This window comes from Tigriopus californicus, chromosome 8 (genome assembly GCF_007210705.1).
Source record: "Tigriopus californicus strain San Diego chromosome 8, Tcal_SD_v2.1, whole genome shotgun sequence".
NCBI classification, from domain to species: Eukaryota; Metazoa; Arthropoda; class Copepoda; order Harpacticoida; family Harpacticidae; genus Tigriopus; species Tigriopus californicus.
Genome location: NC_081447.1, coordinates 4,737,793 through 4,754,634, shown reverse-complemented (window position 1 = coordinate 4,754,634; position 16,842 = coordinate 4,737,793). Strand labels below are relative to the sequence as shown.

The following is a 16,842-nucleotide window of genomic DNA, read 5'->3' as shown; positions in this document are numbered from 1 at the left end:
AGATTGGTCGAATATGTTCATTTGAACTCTACCTCGAACATATCCTCATTCAAGATTACTATTTCAAAATATTATCTTCAATGGCTGTTCGATTCCGAAGATAGGTTTCAACCATTGTTACGACTTTTTTGTCGTTGGTCATTTCTATTTGAGATGAAAACAACCACTGATAGTAATTTCACTTTAACCTTGAAAACCATCACACCAGTCTTTTTGGAAGCTGAATTCCCGCTGTCAGATTAACTTTTACAATCAACAACAAAAGGTTCATGGTTGATCATTTCTTTTGGCAGGACAATTTCTCAAGGAGCCACCCTCTCAATGCGAGTGAACAACCAACTTCATCTCTTGTTTAACGTCGTTTCACAAAAAAATGTTTCGCGTCAACTTGGACCTGCAAATTTTGCTTGCCTCGCGATTTCACTTTTACTTCAAGATAGCCTCTCAAAGTAGCTCAATTCAATGTCAATCACTTTACTGTCCTTCAAAGCCTGCCACTTCTTCGAAGCATTTTCCAATTTGCCCAAGTAACGATTTGAATGCGGACCTCAATCATTTAAATGGAATATACTCATAAAAATTAAAGGGCCTCTCCAATATCTTGGGAGCTAAATGCAATGAAGACAACAAGTTCGGCCAGATTTTTGTTGCATAATGGGATCAAAGATGGTTGAATTCAGCCAAGTTAAAAAAAACCACTCGAATATTTGGAGATAAAGCAATGGGTATCATTTTGAAGTTATCGCAGAACATACGGGTTTTTGGCCTTGTGTCCCTTGAAGCTTACATCTACCACCGTATTTTAACCCTAACTACACTGTACCAACTAACTACAAACCAAAACCAAAGTCATTTCAGAACGCACCAAGTTTCATTTTTCAATGAACAGCGCCCTAAACCATGTTCTAATCTGAATGAATAACTATTAAACTTAAAAAAAGCTCAAACACGTTGACGACGCCTACTTTCAACATTTTATGTCCTTCCGCTTGACACTGTAGCCTTAAAGTTTCAACCATTCCCTTGAAATGAAACATGTTTCTCCAATGGTTGCCACAACCCAACAAAACAATTGTATTAAAACAAATATTGCACAGAGAGACCCCATGGCTATATGAATGCAAATCGATGTGAGTGCTCCCTTCCCTTGATCCGTGTCAATATCGAGCTTTTGCCCGAATGTTATATTGTTGCCAGGTTTGTCACAAGACAAAACTTTTTGAGCGGAGATTCTTCGAGTGGAAAATTAGAGTGCACACACACCTAATCCCAGAGATAGAGAGCGCCTTTATTATTATTAGGAGTTGCTTCTGGGGCTTGAGACACAATGCAGCTCTGCAGTTGTTTGTTGTAGTATTGGAAAGGAGGCGAAGTCCATTACTACCGAGTACGTCTTGGTACAACAACCATAGCGTAGGACAAGAGGGAGATGTGTAATCATCCGATATCGTTTATTGGGCCTCAGAATTGAGCGAATTTGGCCAAATGCTTAATATTGAAAGGGGGGGGGGGAGTACAAGATTTTAATAAAAGAGACACCCCAATGGTCACGATGACTCCACCANCTTTGACCGTTTTTTCAAATTTGAGCAACCACCATTTCGTTAACACGATGTTTGATTCCTAATTAGAAAAATAACTTATTGGAAGTATGTAATATATGAACGGCTGAGGTAGATTTCAAGATTGTTATCGAAGAGACACCCCAATGGTCACGATGACTCCACCAATCCCCACTCCCGGGTGCCACATCATTATTCATGAGACGACAGATTGTGGGCGTAATTTACGCTCTTCTTGACTGTTCGCAAATGGAACATTGCTCCCTCGAGAATCCCTTCCGGATCTCTCTAGTGTAGATTATTTGGCTTGTCAATCTCTTTGAAATGACGCTTACAACTTGCCAGGCACGTTTCTTGATTTTGTGAAAACAACATTTTGGGGGGAGAAAAGATGGTTTCATGATTCGTAACTGACGTTTGGGTGAAGTGAAGCAAGCAAGAATACCTTATCATGGTCTTTGTAGTGGCTTTCGAGACTCTCCTTCAAGGCAATCGTATTGGTATCTTTCGTGTTTTATGGGTGATTTTTAGACTTTGAGTTGGCTGAAGGTAACGAAGCTCAATGTGAGATCATTATTTTGTGGTTAGCGGTCTCATCCGATGTTTCAATTTTCAACTTTATAGCCTGTTCCCACATGATTTGGTCGAACAAGTGATAGACTCATTCTAGCTTCTTTGAGCCATCTTTTGAGATGAAGGCCTATTCTTTAAGCTATTGAGAAAATGAAAGAAGCCTGTCAGCCGGATAAAAGTGATAAGAAAGCACTTCGAAGAGGTAATTATGTACGCTAAAAATGAGTCTTGTTCGATCCCACTACATTCAATTTATGTACAATACAAGGGCAAAAACAGCCAAGACTATTGACATTTTCACAGTAAGCTGCATTCTCTACGTGGCTTTTTTTTTGAGGTTGAGATGAGTGGGAACAAAAACTCATTGCTGGGGACAACATCCTGCTGTGATATTCAATTGAAAAGTCATGTTTCCAGTCAAAAGGATAGCAGGACACACAATCATCAAGGTTTCTGATTGCACCTTTCATAGGGATCATCTTTTGCCGAGAGCATGAAATGCTGCCGAGTGAAAGATGGAGTGCTTCATCTTGTTCCAATTTGCAGATGAAACACTTATGTAAGCATGGAGTGGAACAGAATCATCATTAAGTCGGTCCTAATGTTCCCCTCAAAACAGATTTGTCCGCATTCGTTCCCGAACTCGGACTATCTCCTTCGTTGTTTACATTGGCTGACAAGATATCAGTATTTCCCTATTTAAGCTCCACAACATTGTCACAGATCTTTTCAGTGGCTTACCCTCATAGGATGGAACCCATGCTCCTCACGGACAATGACAAAAGCTGAAGAGCACTCCTCACTTTCAATGCCAACGTCAATGGGTCCCAGATCACCACTTCTCACCACCCTTCATTATGGTGAAGTTAAGAATGTCAAACCCACAAGGAAACAGATGGCTTCCAAGCCAGCCAGCCAGCCACTCGCTCAGACAGTCCGATCAAGAATCTACCTCGTGTGATGTCAGTCTGCAAACATTGAGTGTGGTCCTGGATCGCACTGAACAGCAGAGCGGTTACTAGTTCTATCGCCGAGCGACGTCGTGTTCTGTTGTTTGTCTTCCTTGGCGTGTCCTCGACGAAGATTTTCTGTTCCAACAATATCGAATTCAGCCTAGGTACGTACTATAGGTAGGTGGTGGTGGTGGTGGTGGTGGTCTTTGTTGATTCCATGGACCGCGTTCCAAGCCGTCGATCGAGAGCAACTGCCGCTGCCTCGCCGCTTCTCCGACGACATGTCTCTCCACAATGAACTTGAACGTGTCCTCAGCCCAATCTCTCCCTCAAAGACCGACCTCGTGGCTTGAGATGCTGGGGGAGGACAAGGAAGCAAAGGCCAAAAGGGAAAGAGGATCTCGGCTGTTGTGCTTCTTTCGAGCTTTGTCAACGCGCTAGAAGAAGGGAAGAAGGCCGGAATAAAGGCTGTGTGTGGACAATGTGTCGAGAATCGGGAGGGGAAAAGGGAGAGCGTCCCTAAATTCACCCTCTCTTGGCTGAGAAGAAGGCTTCTGAGACAGGGAAGTCGAGGGGGAAGGGGGAGAATGAGAATTCCTCTGAAGTGACGGAGTGATATAATCAAGAGCCGACAGAGATATGTCCCCAATACGTAGACCCAGGCAACTTTCATTCTAATGGCAGATGGCGTTCATTGTCAGGACAGTGTCTAAAACAACAAACCCACCTTGGAATCTGATTTTAGAGGGCTGTGAAAGAACCCACGGTGTGATTTTCTGCATGATTGAATCACTCGTTAGGAGGTATGGAGGATGGCACCAAGCTTCGAGTTGCCGGAGATTTAATGCTCACCAGACTTTTCGACCTTTCCAACCTAAATTTGATTTGTTTCGTTTAATCAGGTCATTCGTCCATTAGCGTTGAAAAAATAACCCTTGACGCTTAATAAAAAGCCTTTATCCAGGAACCACGGAAAGGGGTCAATCTAGTAAGGTGATAAGTGTTATATTGTCGATGTAACCCCAAAAATCCCCTGTCAAATCGTTCCTAAAGTCGAAATGCACTTAAAAATGTCGCACTAAAGAAAACAGTTTCAGTCATAATCAGACATTTAAATATTTGGTATCATCAAAACCAAGAGTCACGTTTATTCATTAATGGACCTAGAAATCAAGCTTTAATGGACCCTTTTACGCTTAATTTTTACACATTTGTGCCTCTAAAAGGCTTTAATATTTTGCACATTTTGCCCGTCCCTACACGTGGGTCTTCCTGTCGCTTTTGGTCCCATTGGCTTGCAATCCATATTGAAGCAACTGGGGACATTTCAAATGAAAATTGCCTTTAAACTTATAAGCCCCGAAAGCTGACTTGCTTCTATCACTGCTCTTGTTAATATGATGTTAATATGATAGTGCTAACTAAGTTTGCTCCTGATTTCCATCAAATAGGTTTTTGAAAACTATTTGGATTTCAATGTTTTAGTCTTAACTAGAATCACATAAAAACAAAAAGATCTCACCTTTTCTCCATTTTTTTTTTCAACGTTTTAGATCCTTTTCTTTATTACTTGCTGTTACGTTTTAGAACATTTTTAGCCGCTTTTTCTTAAGGTTCTTCTCTGTTTCCTTCTTAACTTATTTTTTTCTTGTTGGGGACCTTTTTACTTACTGCCGTCAAGCATGATCAAATGAAGAATGAAATCCCTAAACAGAAGCTTTTAGCAATTTTGTCTTCTTTTGGTCTAAGTTTTCACGGGCCTTATTGACCGCTAAAGGGAATGTAATTTTCCAAAAATCTAAAATGAAAGGTTATGCTTCGTGTAAACATTGCACGTTTTTTGGTCTAGCAACAAATTTGAAAATCAAATTCAACTCCCTGTTTAATGTTTGAGAAAGTCGGCAAAAAAGGGAGACCTCGTAGGTTTGAACAAACAAAAAACAAAAATAGTTTTGCGAATAAAAACGCCCCAAAGCAATGACACAGTGACACTATGCCCCAAAAGAAAATCAGTTGTATACCATGACATTTGTATCAATTCTAAACAATGTCCTAATGTCAAACATTGCTAAGAACACATCTTGGTTTCTTGCAATAAAAATGAAAAAAGTCAATGGATTACCCATAAAATGCAGTTGAGTGCTTACCATTTTTTGAAAGAAGATATGCAGTGGAGAGGTCAAAAGGGGCCCAAGGACTTTTTTTGCTACTTAGCAGTCTTTTTTGCTCCTTTACAACTTATTTTTGAACTTTAATGACTTTTCTTTTCACTTTTTTTTTTTGCATTAGACCATAGACAACGGTACACTGTACATATTTGACGCCACCAAATGTACCCAATAGTAGATCGGAAAATTTAGAAACTATGAAACTGAACCTCCGAACCAGAAATTGAAAATTCTTAGTCACGCTATCCAAGCCCCGCAGATTCACTCGCCATAGACATTCAAAATTATACGCAGGAACATGACAAGTTTTACGATGTAGCTCAAAGATGTATATAGAAGAGTTCTCGTCACCCCTTTTTTTCTATGGTCCAAATTTTCAATTTTCCAAGATGAGGCTAAGCTAAATGGGCGATACAACATGGACGAACAAAGAAATTTGGCTTGCATGAATAAAAAGTGAGAGTAATTCGTGTAAAGTTCCAAAACATATTTGATGTCAGTGGTTGCCTGAAACATCAAAGCTCTCCTTGACATTGAGTGAAAGGTGTTTTAACCACTACTGAGCGAAGAGGAGCCAACTATTGCTCAATCCTTGAATTCCAATGTCACTAATTTTTAATTATAAACAGTTCACTAAGTGAAAACTGGATCGTAATGGCTTAAAATAATCAGCAGTAGCCTCGTTGAAAGGATGGAGGGTGAAAAACGATCCAAGATAAGGATTAAATCACCGTTTTAGCCCCATTTCTTAATGGGATCAAAGCCTACCGAGGTATCCGACGACAATTGGAAAGACCTCCAGTTAAATTGAGACCTCCATGATTAGACCAAAAATGGACCTTTTTCCTAAGTCTGCAAATAAGATATTTTAACCTCTGTGTTTAGCTAACCTGGATTTTCGAGGGCTTAAAAGTGCTTTCAAAGCGCCAGTTAAGCTTCCACAAAGTTCAAGAGATAAAATGTTAAAAACAAAAATATATTATGAATAATAAAAACTTAGCTTACATTTGTAGATGAAATTCTAGATTTTGGCTCTTTGAGTTCCAGTCAAAAACACGATTATTAAAATTGTCTGCCCTTAATTCGTGAAGCCTACAGATTGTCTCACAACAGACTCAGACAGGGTCCTGAATTAAAGAAAAGGATATCTTTTTTGACTTAAGCAAACTGAATAAGCGTAGTGCATTAGACTACAGTTAGCAAAAAAAAAATACATTTTTGTAAGATCCGCAATCAAGACAATCCTGGCACCTTTGGTAATTTAGGAATAGTTTGCAATGGTTCAAATTATGAGTTGAGACCCCAAATATAACCCTTTTCAATGCAGTAGCTCCCTTTTGGCATGCATCATTAAGCAGCTGTGAGGCAGTTGTGCCAACAATTTTTTCGGCCTGGCATTTGGGCTAACTTTTGGGTGGGTCAAGTAAAATACTTTTTGACTCACCGACAATCAGTCCCACTAGAGCTGCCATATATGGTGAGGCTTATGATAAAATTTTCATCCAAATAAAAGAAATACTAGGCAGAAATGAAAGAAATAACTGCCGGTTCATGGCAGTTAATGTTATATTTTGAGATGGCCCTTAATGAAATGTAAGTGGTACCATTTAGCTCGTTAAAGGTCTTCTGAGCTCTAACCACAATGTTCATTTTTCGATCGTATTTAGCGATTTTTTTTGTGGTCTGTTTTTTTTTTGCTTTCATGTCGGATTCGTATTAAAAACAATCCATACTTTTTTGTGGATTTCCTTACCTGTACTGTGAATGGAATCCCCAGTATTTCAAGATGGAAAACTTACACATCTTTCTATCTATGATCTTATTAAGCTTTACAGGTGAATTGTACATTATCTGATTCACCAACGATTAAGAATTATATTCAAAGATGTCCGAGTTCCGTGAAAAAGTCTTTGCACGGATTGTTGCTGGTGACCAGCCAACGTTCATTGCCAAATACTTTGGAATTGCCAGGAAGACCATCTACAATATAAAAAAGGCAATTCAAAAAAAGGACTCGGCAATACGCGCAAAGACTTTTTCACGGAACTCGGACATCTTTGAATATAATTCTTATTGTTTTGAAGAATTTTGCCCAATTAGGCGCAAAAGGAAGCTACAGATCTCACAAAATCTTTAGAATTGGCTTTAAGTCCATAAAACTCCTTTTAATCAGAAAAAAAATCGTTTTAAAAAGTAAAAAAAGTATGTAAGATAATAAGCGCCACACGGTAAACGAATCGGGATTTTGAAAAAAAAAACGACGATAGACGCGAATTGACGATGTAAGCGGAGACGATATAAGCGGGTCCCGCTGTAATAAGTGCCATGTGCCCTTTTTTGAAACGTCCGACAGCCCAAACCTTGGCCCAAACAAAACGGGAAGAGCCATGGTAGATTGCAAAAAAAATTACTCTTGACATGCCATGAACGTGATTTCTTTTCCAGGCATCGTGTGGCCCAGGTCACTGATTATAGATAAGATTTTGATAGAATTAGCCAAAAGCAACAAAAACGTGTAGGGCATGTCAAATAAAGGAAATTCAAGGAATAATGTCCTGCACCCAGATTTTAGGCATTTTGGGGAGGGATAACTAAGACAAACATTACAGTCAACTCGCACCATCCGCTCATTTAATTTTCAATCATCGAATGATTTTGAGTGAGGTGCGTTACACAACCTAACAAAATGCACATGATAGGTGTAATTCGGTGAACGCACTAACAAGTAAGCTCAATACCACAATATTATTTGCTTAGATAAGCAGATAAAATGAAATAAATGTCAAAATGCAATGCAAGCACAGTTCGGTTTGGCTGGGCATCTTGTCTTGGATTTTACTCCATGGAATAACGTCAGTTGTACATGAACGCATTCACTTGGCAAGCCCTATTAAAATGCAATAAAGAGGAATTAGCCCAATCCGCTCTTATTTGGTCAAGGCGGTCTTGATTTGGTAGTGGCTGAAACACAAAGCGCCCTCTAAGGTGCAGAACTTAAACCCTATTTCTTGCAGCATAACGGGGCTATGAATGAGACTTAGAAAATAGGAGAACGTCATTGTTTTAACTATCTTGGATCCTAGAGGTCTTGAAAGTGCTCTCAAAACGCAAATTAAGCCTCTACAGTCACTACAATTGACCCTAAAGATTCTAATCGGATTGCGAGAAGTTATCAGATATGCAGATTCCTATCGAAACAGATGTTTCACTTTCAACGCCATTCCTAGGTTGAGAGATTTTTCCAAAGTGCATACCGTTACTTTTTCCAGATTTTGTGAAGGAAAAAGTGATTGGTTTTGACTGGCTAAATAAACGCTTATGCAATATGCAATAATCATTTAAGCAATCAATGTATTTAGACTCTAGAATATAAATGGACCAACTTCAAATTATGTAATACATCCTAGCCATAGGGTGGTTATCCAGGTATGACTTACTCAATTCGATCCAACATTTCCCCTTCATCAAACAAGGAGGGAAAAGGGAACATATCGCAAAATGTCGTCAGAAAACGATGATTCGGATTTTCTTTCTATCGCACGAGAAGCCAAAGTTCCAGCAATCGAGCCTCTTTTCGTTTATGGTGTCAAACCTGATGTTCGTGGTGGACTTTATTTTGCCGCAGACAATGTAACATTGTTGTATCCTGCCGGATGCGGCATTGCTCAATTCGACTCCAAGGTAAACACTCGTTTACATCCTGAGGGAGTTTAGTACTTATTCCTACATTCGAATTTTAATAGTCGCCCTGTTCCAGAGTCGATCCTTGAGCTTGGCACCCCTAGCCGATTGCGATCGTCATTTGACCGCCCTTTGCGTGAATAAAAACCGGAAGTTATTGGCCTTTGCGGAGCGAGGTGATCGACCCTACGTGATTGTCTATGATTTAGAAATGCGGAAACGCCGCAAAGTCCTTCGCTGTGCCGAATTTTCCAGTGAAGAGGTCATCTCTTTGGCCTTTTCACATGATTCCAAGTATTTATTGGCCCAAGGGGGAGCTCCAGACTTCTCCTTAGTGTATTTCTTTTGGGAGAAGAACAAAGTGATCACCACTTTGAAGAACTTGAGCACACCTAAAGTCCCCATTCACGAAGTGTCTTTCCACCCCAAGAACCATAATGTGATCTGCATCATTGGGAGTGGTTTCTTCCGGATGTGTCGTTTGACTGAGGGTGTTTTGAAACAGTTTGGGTTCCAAAAAGGGGAACATCACCAAATGTTATGTCATGATTGGATGAACTCCAAGCATGTACTCATTGGGACTAAATCTGGAAAAGTCTTACTTTTGGAGGATGCTGAGCTACGCGCCACTATCGACGTACACGCTCTGGTTCAAGAGGTCCTAGCTGAGTCATCAAATCAACTTCTCATGAGTGTTCGTAAGTATATGTTTCTATAATTATTGTGATTGTTGATGTTGAATGAAAGAGGAAAACTATGTCATCGTATCAGATTTGTCATTCTGGCAAAAAAATATGGCCCATCTGATTTTGCTAGGTTTACGATAAGCGACTAATAACAAACGTCGGTAACTAAGGAATTTAACTTCTGAAGAAACGGATTGATAATAATGTCCGTCAGTGCGTTCCAGAAAAGTGTTCGTGTGTCGCTTCATATGTTGGTGAATTTGAAATAAGTATATTGCCGAACAACAAAGTTTTTGATTAATGTTTTACTATGCACTACTTACTTAACTTTTCTGTCATACACTCGTTTGCTTTTTCATTTTCGTCACATTGAAGATAGTTTAAGGAATCTTTTGAATGAAGTAAAAACAATGTGCATACCATGAAATTGAAAAAGGTAGTGGAACAAATTGCTTTAATCCGACCCTCAATGAACATAAGTGGACTTTATAACATAGCTTGGACATGTACAACTTGACGGGAATCATGCTCATCTTTTCTAGCTGTCCGAGATCACTCCAGTGGAAGCACATTAAGTGCTTGTGGAAGCAGCTCAAGCAGTTTTGTTTCCGAAGACCGTTTCGTTCACGCCATCGTGGCTTTCAAGTCGGGTTTCCTCTGCTCCCTTGGGCTGGGCAAGGTGGCTGTTTTTGAGCTCTTGAAGCCTTTGAAGACCTTAAGAGCGGACGATGAAATCTCGTTCAAAGGTAAAAGACCAAGACTCATGAGTTGAGGCCACAATAATCCAAAGCGTTCTCTCCATGTCAAACTGCCTAAGGCATTGTTTCCTTGGTTGAAAATAATGGAATTAACACTGCACTGTAAAAAGATTAAAGAAGGCTTTTGATCTTGAAATGGGCCTTCGAGCCAGATCATTTCAAATTTGTAAATATCATGCCTTCAAGCTATCCTAGGCAATTCTTTTCGAAGATTAAGTTAGTTTGAGACAAAAAGGTAAACTTTAGTTTGAAGTCGGAATAAACTCTCGGAGAGGGGTTCCCAAGGGATTCGGAACTTGGCTACCGAGGAGGAGCTCGATTTCCGTATAGTTATTTTTGGCCTCTGATCATCGATCTTGTTTGTTATTTGAATTGAATTAGTTCGCCATTTGATTCGTCTGCCGAAATCCACCTCACCCACGAGCTTCAAAGGAAACATGAAGAATCTGGGAACTAAAGTCATCTCGATTGCTCTCAACAACAATGAGTCCCACCTTATTGCTCTAACCGAGACTCTGCAAATAGTCTCCTTCAATTTCAAGGGTAAGAAATCGGCAGCAATATAGTCTAAATGTAAATACTGATGGCTATGTCTTATCGATGGAAGAGTGAAGAAATAACACTTGAACCTAGATCACGGACCTGATTTGAAGGTGATGCCTTTTCCTGGTTTCCCAAATGACGTGGGCGAGTTCTATTTTCAGAGGGATCTCTTTCGTCTAATTTTCAAGCCTCAAAATCCGGAGGAGTTCTGTCCTCGCAATCGAAGCCGAAAGGAATCAATGAATTCCGCATCTTGTCATATCCATTTCATAATGGAGCCATCAATGGAATGGATGTTTGTCAAAGGAAACCAATTGGTAAGCCATAAAGCTGCTCTTGATTGATGGACCCTGCATGTTGACGGATGGTTCCTTTTCACTGATATCACTTATATTCATGAAGGTGCTTCTATTTTCAATTAACTTGGTATGAACCATCAAAACTGATTCAAGTAAGAGTATTAAAATGAAGATGGTTCATCCAATCACCATATCGGATATTCTCTGGCCGTTCAACGACCCTTTGAATAGACCATACTGATGAGGTCTATTCAAAGTATTAGTTTAAACCAGACTTTGACTGTTCTTGCGCCAGAATTATGTTCGAAGCATTTGGAACTCACCCTCTGCACTAAATGTCAATGGCTCAAGGTGCGTTTTAATTCTCTCAGTGGTGACATGTGGTGTGGACAAAACCATTCGAATTTGGAACTACCTCACGCTAGAAATGGAACTGAGTCGTGAATTCGAAGAGACCGTGGAATCTGTTGCCCTTCACCCCACCGGCCTTCAAATTTTGGCCGGATTCGCTGACCGCCTTCGTCTCATGAACTTGCTCATTGACGATATCGATCCCTACATGGAGTTCAATATCAAATCTGCTAGTGTGTGCAAATTCAGCCGAGGAGGACATTTGCTCTCAGCCACGTCAGATCGGGATATTGTGGTCTATTCGACTATTCATTTTGGTCAAATGGCATTGCTAAAAGGCCACAGTGATCAAATCACGGCCATGTGCTGGTCCTTTGATGATCGAACCTTGGTGTCTTGCGCCAATGACGGTTCCATTTACGAATGGGATATTTCCAATCACGGTCAGCGTGTTCAAGAATCCGTGATTAAGACCTGCTCCTACAATGACGTCACACTCGATGCGGCTGAGGAAGAGAAACTTGTTACTTATGCCGTGGGATCGGATAAAACGATCAAGGAGATTTGCCAATCCGGTCTGCTCCGAGAAATTGACCTTCACACATTGACCTTATCCTCCGTGGCATTGTCCTTCGATCGGCGTATGCTGTTTTCAGGCAGCACGGATGGGCGTGTTCAAGCCTTCAAATTTCCATTAACCCTACCCGGCACCTGGGAGGAGTGCGATTTACACGGCGATGCGGTCACTCAGATCCGGTTGTCCCATGATAACCGTCGATTGATTACAGCTGGACGCGATGGGTCGCTTTGCATTTGGAGCATATCCAAGATGGACTTGGGGGAGGTGGTCCAATACGATTACGCTCATGAGATTCTCATAACAAAAATCGACTTGGAGGAGAAGAACAAGCTCATTTTTAATCTTCAAGATCAAGTGGAGGAAACGAAAACGGAAAGCGAATATCAATTGCGTCTGAAGGACAACCAATACGAAGAGGAGATCAATTCGAATAAAAAGAAGGCTAATGGCCAATTGGCAGAGATGAGAGCCACCATTCACAAGCTACAAAACGACCTAGATCGAGGAAAACGTGACCATGATAGCGTAAAGGCCAAAATGAAGTCTTCAAACGAGAAGGCTCTCATTGAATTGGCCGATCAGTACAAATCCAAGTTGATCGTGGAATATCAAAAGTTTGAGACTTTGGAAGAGGAGCACACCGCGATGAAAAACTCATATGAGCGGAAACTAAAAGAAGCCTTGAAGGCCAAGGAAGAGGCCTTGGTTAAGCAAGGTGAAGAGCATTTGACCAAAATCCAAGTCAAAGATGCTGAGATTGCGAAGAAAGAAAGCGAAGCTGAGCTAAAAGTAAAGGCCGTCGAAGAGATGCTCCGACAAACCGAGGAAGATGCGGACAAAGAGATTATGGAGATGAAACGAAAGTACGAGAAGCAACTTCGATTTGAGAAAGATGCCAATGTTCGCTTACGTGGCGAATCTGGCGTGTTGAAGAAAAAATACCACAACTCTATCGGTGAAGTCGAAGACCAACGAGCCAACATTCAGAAAGCGACACATGACAATCAGAAACTTCAGCAAAGTATCCGCAACATGGAAAAAGACATGACAGACCTGAAGAAAGAAGTGCGACTCCGAGATGAGACCATTACGGAACGGGAGCGACGAATCGCCGATCAACGCAAATATGCGATGGAATTGGAAAAAAATCGGTAAGACCACTCACACGGCTGTGATGAAGCCAACCATGGAATTTATATGAGATAAAAACGAAGACGAAATAATTGAAGAAAGACACAAATGATTACTCATTACAAAACTTCAAGTTTGATAGACGACTTACAATTTTGAGCAATGCAACGGGTTTAAGAACCAAAGATGTCGACAAAAAAATAGATTAGAAAAGGCGAAAATGTTCCCCAAAAGCGATTGTATAATATTTAGTTGGAAGTAAACTTTCCTGTGACACTGCTTTACGTTTCAATCAACGCAAAAACCTGGAGTAGCCAAGTGGTCTAAGAGGCAGGGCAAAAAAGGCAAGAATCTTCTTCCTCCCTCAAACCACGTTTCCGGGATTAAATATTTTGAGCTACTGCGGATTACATACATTTGTAATACTAGTTGTTGTAAGTAAGTTCCCCCAAATTATCAAGGAAACATTAACGTCTTGACTGGTGTCACAGACTAGAAACCAATTTTAAAGGTAAAACATGAGCCTGAGGACGGCTCTTAGGGGTTCTTTTGGGTTCAAAAACTAGATCAAAGGAACACAACAGACCACTTATGTGATTGGATGACAATAATATTTACTGGAGACTGATTGTTCTGTTTGTGTTAATTGCTCGAAGTTTTGGCATTACTTCAGACATAAAAAACTTTCTAATCTGAATGAAATATAATTCCATTGTAACATTATTGTCAAATTCAGTTTCCAAGATGTCATAAGAGTTACTCCAGATCAGCTAAAGGGACTAAATTGACGGTAGGCCGTCAACTTTGAGCACTTTTGAAATGATAGCTGAAGATTGCATAAAACTACCAATAACTGTTTTGCAGTATCCAAATAGCTCTGCTGAGTTATTTGGAGATTAACCGAGACAAAAAAAATATATATCTTTGCTTTTGGAGCTTTGAAAATCTATAATAATTGACTGCAACTTTGAGCTTATATATAACAGGGCATTTTGGAGCTAGCTGAAAGTAGGATTACTAATGCCAATATAACCTAGTATTGGTTAAATATGTCATTTATGCTCAATTAAATCCAAAGGCTACCTAAGTGTGCTCTAAACTTGCATCAAAACGTTTTTTTAGGTATATAAATTTTTAATCCAAGCCACAAATCCATTTAGCAATCAAATCAAAGTTGTTCATTGTGGTTTTGCGAGCTAGAAAAATACCCAAGATATGTTTTTGGGATATCTCTAGAAAATCGTTAAGGCTTTTTCACCACCATGCCTGATTTTTTTTCCTCGTGCAGGTACGTCCTCGAGCACAAGATCGAGGAACTGAAGCGCCAAATCCAACCTAAGGATGAGACGATTCGCCTGCTCCAAGGGCAAATCCAGGAGATGGAAAGTGAACTGAACACGGTGAGCAAGATCCACACGGATTTGGAGCTTCAAGTTGAGGATGCCAAGGCCAGGGCCATGGCTTACAGCGGCGAGCTCGTCGCTGAGAAGAAGAAGGTGGTGAAGCAAAGCATCACGATTGAGCGCATGAACAAAGACCTGGGTTTGTTAGGCAGTAATATCCAGGATGGGAAACAGCTCAAAGAAGTGGTGGCCAAGATCTACCGAAAGTATAACCGAACCTCCGGCTCCGAAGAGACCTCTCCCGGCGGATTTATCGCCTCTCAAATGTCTCGCAATAAGGAGGAAAATGAAGACAATTCTCTGGCAGCCATTGGCGAAATCCTTAGACAGAAAGAATTCCTCGAGCGAAACATAATCTCTCTGAAAGAACAGATCAAGAGAATTGAACTGAATCATGAGCAGGCTTATGCCCGAAAAGTCAAGGAAAACACGTTCCTGGTCGAAGAAATCGATCGACTGAAAGAGGATCTTCGCCGTGTGAAGTCGTTTCGAACGCCGAAAAAAAGAGTCTCATCCCAAACTTCCAGTGAGTCTGATCCTTTTTGAGTGACAGTATTCGTTTATTTCTGCTACTGGAGTGGGCCTCACACAATTCAAACCCATGGTGAGCATAACCACATGTCAACAATACAATTCAAATGACTACATTCAATTTCCATTCCTGTCCATTATTTATCAAGGAATATAACACGTGGAGTCCAGGTTCAAAATACAAGACTTTTCTCAGGATAGAATAGTCCACTTCAAACTAGATATACGGTACAACAATATCGGATTCACTCTGACGAGATTGACTTTGTTGAATCTGTCAAATTGTTGACTTGGTTGGGAAAATTCAGATGCCAAAGTTTTTGAGAGCCTTTTCAAGGGATAGGGAGAAGGGGAGTGGCGCCAAAGAGCCTTTCTCAGAGGGCCATGAATGAGAGAGAAGGACCAACTTCCATGAGAGGAATCCGGTTTCAATTATTTCCTCCCAAACAACTGATACTGAAAAGAGAAAATTGTACACACTGAATATGTTTATGCACAGTCCCAGAGTGGCAGGCTGACTTTTAGGTCCAGGAAGATCTTTTTAATGATATGGAACACTGGAACAAGAATATGGTCGGGCTTTCTGTAGCGAAAAAGAGCGACGAAACAGGCCTTTTTAAGATAACGTTGCTTCACTCCGAGTTGTTCGAATTGATTGTACTGTGAATAAAGTACATGTTCGTGTACGTTGCTTGGCATGTTTAGTTTGGGTAAGCCCCAATTTCCATTGACGAACGAAGGTATATGCGTACCAAATGATTTTGCTTTCAATCAAATTGAAAGTAAAGATCTAAGTAGAAGTTGCCATATACGTTGGGTACTTGCATGTTTGCCGTTTAGATTAAAGATGAAGACTCTTTTGTTGAAATGCCATAAATTGACATTGAAGTTAAGGATGTGAAAACTTCAGGGCCTCATATTCACAATAAGGCTTTTGAAGTCCGGGAAAGATTGGTGGATTACAAGATTAGAAAAATGTTCGATCAAAGTGAGTGACATCGATTAAGTTACCTGTCAACCATCCCTCAAAGGAAACAGATTTTTTCGTCACCGTATTTAAGTCAGTACTTTTGAATGAAATTGAACACATTTCTCGTCTAAGCAATCATATCAATCAATCTAGAGAAGATTGTCGATTTTTGAGAGACAATGGGTTGACTTGTTTAATCGGTTCGATCCTGTTTTCCATTTTTTTGTTGGCGCTGTTCTCCAATCTTATGATGCAAAAAGAGCAGTCTCGTACGAAGAGAAATTGATTGTCAAAAAAGTGAACCACTTGGGTTATTAAAAAAGGACAACATCAATCACAAGTCTCTGTACATGAACGATAGTCAAAGGATCAACTCAACACCCACAGCTCAATTGTACTGTAGTTATCCGATACTAATCTAGTTTGGGGGGGTGTTTGATGGGGATGTGACTAGATCCAATGTGCAATTTAAAAGGGGAAAAGAACCATTCAGATGTATGCAAAAAGAGTTAAAGATGGAAAAGAACGAGAAAGACGAGCAAACGGGGAGAAATGCCATCGAAGAACAAGAAAGAATATGCTCATGAAAAATGACCATCATTATTGCTTGAGTAAAGTTGTTATTTTCATAAGGCGTTGCAGGTTTGTCCTCA

At 40.3% G+C, this 16,842-nt stretch overlaps 2 protein-coding genes across 2 annotated transcripts in view; one reads left to right on the top strand and one right to left on the bottom strand.

The window, feature by feature from the left end:
• The window catches only part of LOC131885526 (potassium voltage-gated channel subfamily H member 8-like), a 31,734-nt gene extending 25,385 nt beyond the window's left edge, over nucleotides 1-6,349 (bottom strand). Inside the window, exons 1-2 of the mRNA XM_059233589.1 lie at nucleotides 6,262-6,349; nucleotides 2,877-3,525 (exon numbers count right to left, since the gene is read on the bottom strand). The gene's annotated coding sequence lies outside the window, so the exon portion shown is untranslated. The remainder of the gene's footprint in view (nucleotides 1-2,876; nucleotides 3,526-6,261) is intronic.
• Nucleotides 6,350-8,851: 2,502 nt separating this feature from the next.
• On the top strand, nucleotides 8,852-15,392 carry LOC131884799 (cilia- and flagella-associated protein 57-like). Its single transcript, XM_059232683.1, has 7 exons — nucleotides 8,852-8,886; nucleotides 8,962-9,635; nucleotides 10,166-10,369; nucleotides 10,763-10,924; nucleotides 11,074-11,241; nucleotides 11,595-13,305; nucleotides 14,574-15,392. The coding sequence occupies exons 1-7, from the start codon at nucleotides 8,852-8,854 to the stop codon at nucleotides 15,232-15,234; spliced, it is 3,615 nt and encodes a 1,204-aa protein (XP_059088666.1). The 3' UTR covers nucleotides 15,235-15,392.
• The last annotated feature ends 1,450 nt before the right edge of the window (nucleotides 15,393-16,842 follow it).

Excerpts from the sequence above, each read along its gene's own strand:
- LOC131884799 (XM_059232683.1), top strand. The coding sequence starts at position 8,852 with ATGTTCGTGGTGGACTTTATTTTGCCGCAGACAAT. Across the intron at positions 10,370-10,762 it reads CGATGAAATCTCGTTCAAAG|TTCGCCATTTGATTCGTCTG; the intron begins GTAAAAGACCAA and ends GAATTGAATTAG. Across the intron at positions 11,242-11,594 it reads TTGTCAAAGGAAACCAATTG|TGGTGACATGTGGTGTGGAC; the intron begins GTAAGCCATAAA and ends TAATTCTCTCAG.